Source organism: Archocentrus centrarchus, chromosome 17 (genome assembly GCF_007364275.1).
Source record: "Archocentrus centrarchus isolate MPI-CPG fArcCen1 chromosome 17, fArcCen1, whole genome shotgun sequence".
Classification (NCBI taxonomy): domain Eukaryota; kingdom Metazoa; phylum Chordata; class Actinopteri; order Cichliformes; family Cichlidae; genus Archocentrus; species Archocentrus centrarchus.
This window is the reverse complement of record NC_044362.1, coordinates 24,115,496-24,119,205: the sequence shown is the minus strand read 5'-3', so window position 1 is coordinate 24,119,205 and position 3,710 is coordinate 24,115,496. Positions and strand designations below refer to the sequence as shown.

The window sequence follows — 3,710 nt, the reverse complement described above, 5'->3', positions numbered from 1 at the left end:
TGACAGCCTTTATTTTAAGTTGCTGGTGCGGCTTGGCCTCCAGCAGTTTCTGTCATTAAACTTGTTCTTTTGAGATTATTACGTAAGTATCTATGGTTGCTATACAGCTTGTGTTTATAATTTCAAACTTTTTCCAATACTACCTCCTCGGTGGGCTGGGTTTGAGTTTTGCGTCAGATTGTGGGAGGGGTCTGGGAGGGCCCGCCCTTTAATAGGCTCCTCGCGCTGCCGTGCCTGTCATACAGAGAAGTGAGCAGAGGTCCTTCGTGAGCAGCTTTATAAAGGGCTAAATTTACCAAACTTTACGTTGTTTCCTGAGCTCTCACAATTGGCCAGGCGCACTCGGGTTAGAGTTATAAGATTCGGAGGACCTCCTACCATTTTTAAACTTGTTCATGTATTTGATGCGCAACTGTGGAGAAGCGACAGTGAAATAGGCGCACAGACCCCTGCGCGGCTGCCGCTCAACACAACACGATTTTGACAAGAGATAGTTATATTATTTCACCAAACGATGGCCTTATCCGGAGTGATGCTACCATCATTTTCGACATTCTCGAACCAAAGAGAAAAAGCCTGGGAAAATGTAAGTTTGAAATAATCTTACCGAATTGCTTTTAAATGTGTGTATCTGAGTTGGACTGGGCTTAGTATAATACAAATTTCATATAAAAAATATTTATATATTTCGGGCAAAAAAATCTTAGTTTTAAGAAAACATCTGCAGTCACTGATTTCTCAGCTGTTTTTTTATTCAACATGTCTCAATTTCTCTTTATTCCTGCAGAGATGGAAAGGAGAGATGGACAGACTCGTCTCTTCGAGTTGCTCCATGCTTGAAATGGTACAAAACCTGGACAATCAAGGCAAAAAGGACGACGAGGATCTGAGTAACTACTTGGATCTGGATTTTATTCTCGCCAATACAACTGGCTCAGACAGCACAATGGACTATCTGGGCGCCACTGACCCAAACATGTACACGGCTGGAAACTCTATGCCAACATTCCCAGCAGACGACCATCGCTCCCCGCCGCCCCCGTACGGCGCCAGCCTCATGACAGAGCAGCTCCGCTCCGAAGGAACAGACAACTATGGCATTACGCGCAACCCCAGCATTCAGGGAAGATTTTTTGTCAACACGGCAAATTTCCCCCGCCCGGACAACATCAAAGTGGAGCCACCAATGGACAGTTACGGTCCCGTAATGGGCATGGTGCCCCAGAGCTGCAGCAAAATCAAGCAAGAAGGCAGCGTTTCGTGCATGATGTCCTTTGAGCAGCCAAGGGTGGCCATCTCTCCCCGGGCAGCCAGCAGCATGACCCCGCCGCTAAGTCCCGACGACCAGGGAGTTTCGGACTGCCAGCCACAGTTATGCCAGCCCATGAACTTTCAGCAGAAATATCACACAGCCGTGGCTTTCCAGCACCACCCTCAGGCTCCACAAATGCAAATACCTTACCACGCTCCGCATACTGGCTTTGGCCTGTACGATGAAGGTCTCAACCTGCAGCCGGGCGCGCAGAGGGTGATGCTTACACCACCCTCATCTCCCCTCGAGTTGCTGGAGTCCAAACCCAAAAGAGGTCGTCGCACGTGGCCACGGAAGCGCACAGCCACGCACACCTGCACCTTTGCAGGCTGCGGGAAAACCTACACAAAGAGCTCGCACCTGAAGGCACATCTCCGCACTCACACCGGTAAGTTTGAGCTCATGTCTATTATCATAAAAAAACATTTGTGCGCAGTTACGCACAGAGCAGTACAGCGCTCCAAACCACATTTTCCGTTTCAGCACAGGCTAATAAACTTTCTTTTCTTTTTTTTGTCCACGCAGGTGAGAAGCCGTATCACTGCAGCTGGGAAGGCTGTGGATGGAAATTCGCCCGTTCTGACGAGCTTACCCGTCATTTCCGCAAACACACCGGACACAGACCCTTCCAGTGTCACCTGTGTGAGCGCGCCTTTTCAAGGTCTGACCATCTGGCCCTTCATATGAAGAGACACATGTGAAGTAACCCACATAAGGACTTGGGGTTGATTGGGGGGTGTTGTGTTATTTTCTATTAAGATTTCAACTGTATTTTTTATTTAAAGCGTTCCTCACATGACCAAAGTCGTTTTATATATTGAACTCGAAAAGGTTTAGTGTTATTATTTTTTAATAACGTAGCTGGTACTACTTCGGTTCTTTAAGGCTTTAGAAAAGCTTTGTTTGCTTTAGCGCAGGCAGACCAAGAAGGGGCTGGCCCTGTATATACTACTCTCCTTTGACAGAACTGGAATGCTGTGTTTGACACAAAAGTGCCTTTCTGTGTTGTGCTACTGTAAAAACTCTTTATGAAAGAAGACATGGCCAAAAATGTTCTTGCTGACAGGAGTGCATTGCACATACAGTTGCCTAACATGTGCAAAGACAATGTTTTATTTAAACTGCCTAAATGGCCTATACTTTTTTTTTTAAATCTCAGTGTGAAACTCTTGGATCCAGCCCCCCTGTACACTATCAGGGCTTGATGTCCTGTGCATTATTTTTTACTTAAATTTATATTAAAAAAAGTACCTGGATTTTATACTGTAAATTGTGTATTTATTGTAAATATTAAAAAAGAATGGAATTAAACATTGGGCTTCAGAAGTCATTACTTTTCCTGCATGCTTAGTCATTCCTTATACAACTTGTTCACACATTTAGTTTTTATTGACTCCATCCACCTACTCAACAAAGGTTTCAAGGTTTCATAACTGCCTGAAGATAGGTGAAACGGACCTGCAGACTATCACACCAGTTCTCCAAAATTGTACACTGTGGAATTGAATATTTATATTTTAAAACATGAGCACTTGATTTCCACTGTGATGTTTTGCAGCTGCAAGACAGAGAAGGGCAGCCGCTTGTGGGCTTAGCCTATAAATACAAACACTCCATTTCCATAATTACAGAGTGAGCCAGGAGCCGTCTGGACAGAGGGGCACAGAAAACCCTCATCAGGGAGCCCTTAGACTCCCTTTCTGATGGGTAGAAATTATAGTAGGACATCAAAGAGCCTTAATACTACAATTACACACAGTCACTCTGCACTACAGTTTCAAAGTATCCAAGTCCGTGCACATTATGGCTGCATAGTGTCAGTGTGCAGTCGTTTCTCCCGCATCAAAGAGTGCATTGAGTGCACATATAAAAGCCAGATGGCATTTTCTGAAAAGATGAGAGTCCTAAAATTTAATAACAGTTTTAATTGAATCAGTGTCACTTTATATTGCATAGCAAATCAACCTGTGGCAACAAAACGTAAATCCAAAATGTGAGCTTAAATGGATTTATCAAAGCACTAAAATATTATATTTTAAGAGGAAAAAGAGGAAGTACACACTGGGCCAAAAATATCTACCCAGTAGATGCAAATGTATCACTCTCATTTCACTTTTTTTGTTCCAATATCAAACCAGACTTCTAAGATATAAAAACAATCGACGTTCGATTCGCTTTAGTTTTTATTTAAGAACTAGCTTTAGAAAGAAGCACTGCAAGAACAATTAACCAAAATCCTCCCTTCATAACAAGTCTATGCAACACTCTGCTGCCATTTCTCAAGGCCACTTGCTTTATATTCATTCCATGTTTATCACTGAAACATTAATTTTGCAATTAAACCTCCTGACTCACTTTCCATGGTTGTTGTGAAAACATTTAACACAGCAGACTTACC

General features: G+C 43.4%; 1 protein-coding gene across 1 annotated transcript; it reads left to right on the top strand.

Annotated features, from left to right (window-relative positions):
- Window positions 1-240: 240 nt before the first annotated feature.
- klf2b (Kruppel like factor 2b) lies at window positions 241-2,623 on the top strand. Its single transcript, XM_030752406.1, has 3 exons — window positions 241-586; window positions 788-1,700; window positions 1,838-2,623. The coding sequence occupies exons 1-3, from the start codon at window positions 515-517 to the stop codon at window positions 2,011-2,013; spliced, it is 1,161 nt and encodes a 386-aa protein (XP_030608266.1). The 5' UTR covers window positions 241-514; the 3' UTR covers window positions 2,014-2,623.
- Window positions 2,624-3,710: the final 1,087 nt, after the last annotated feature.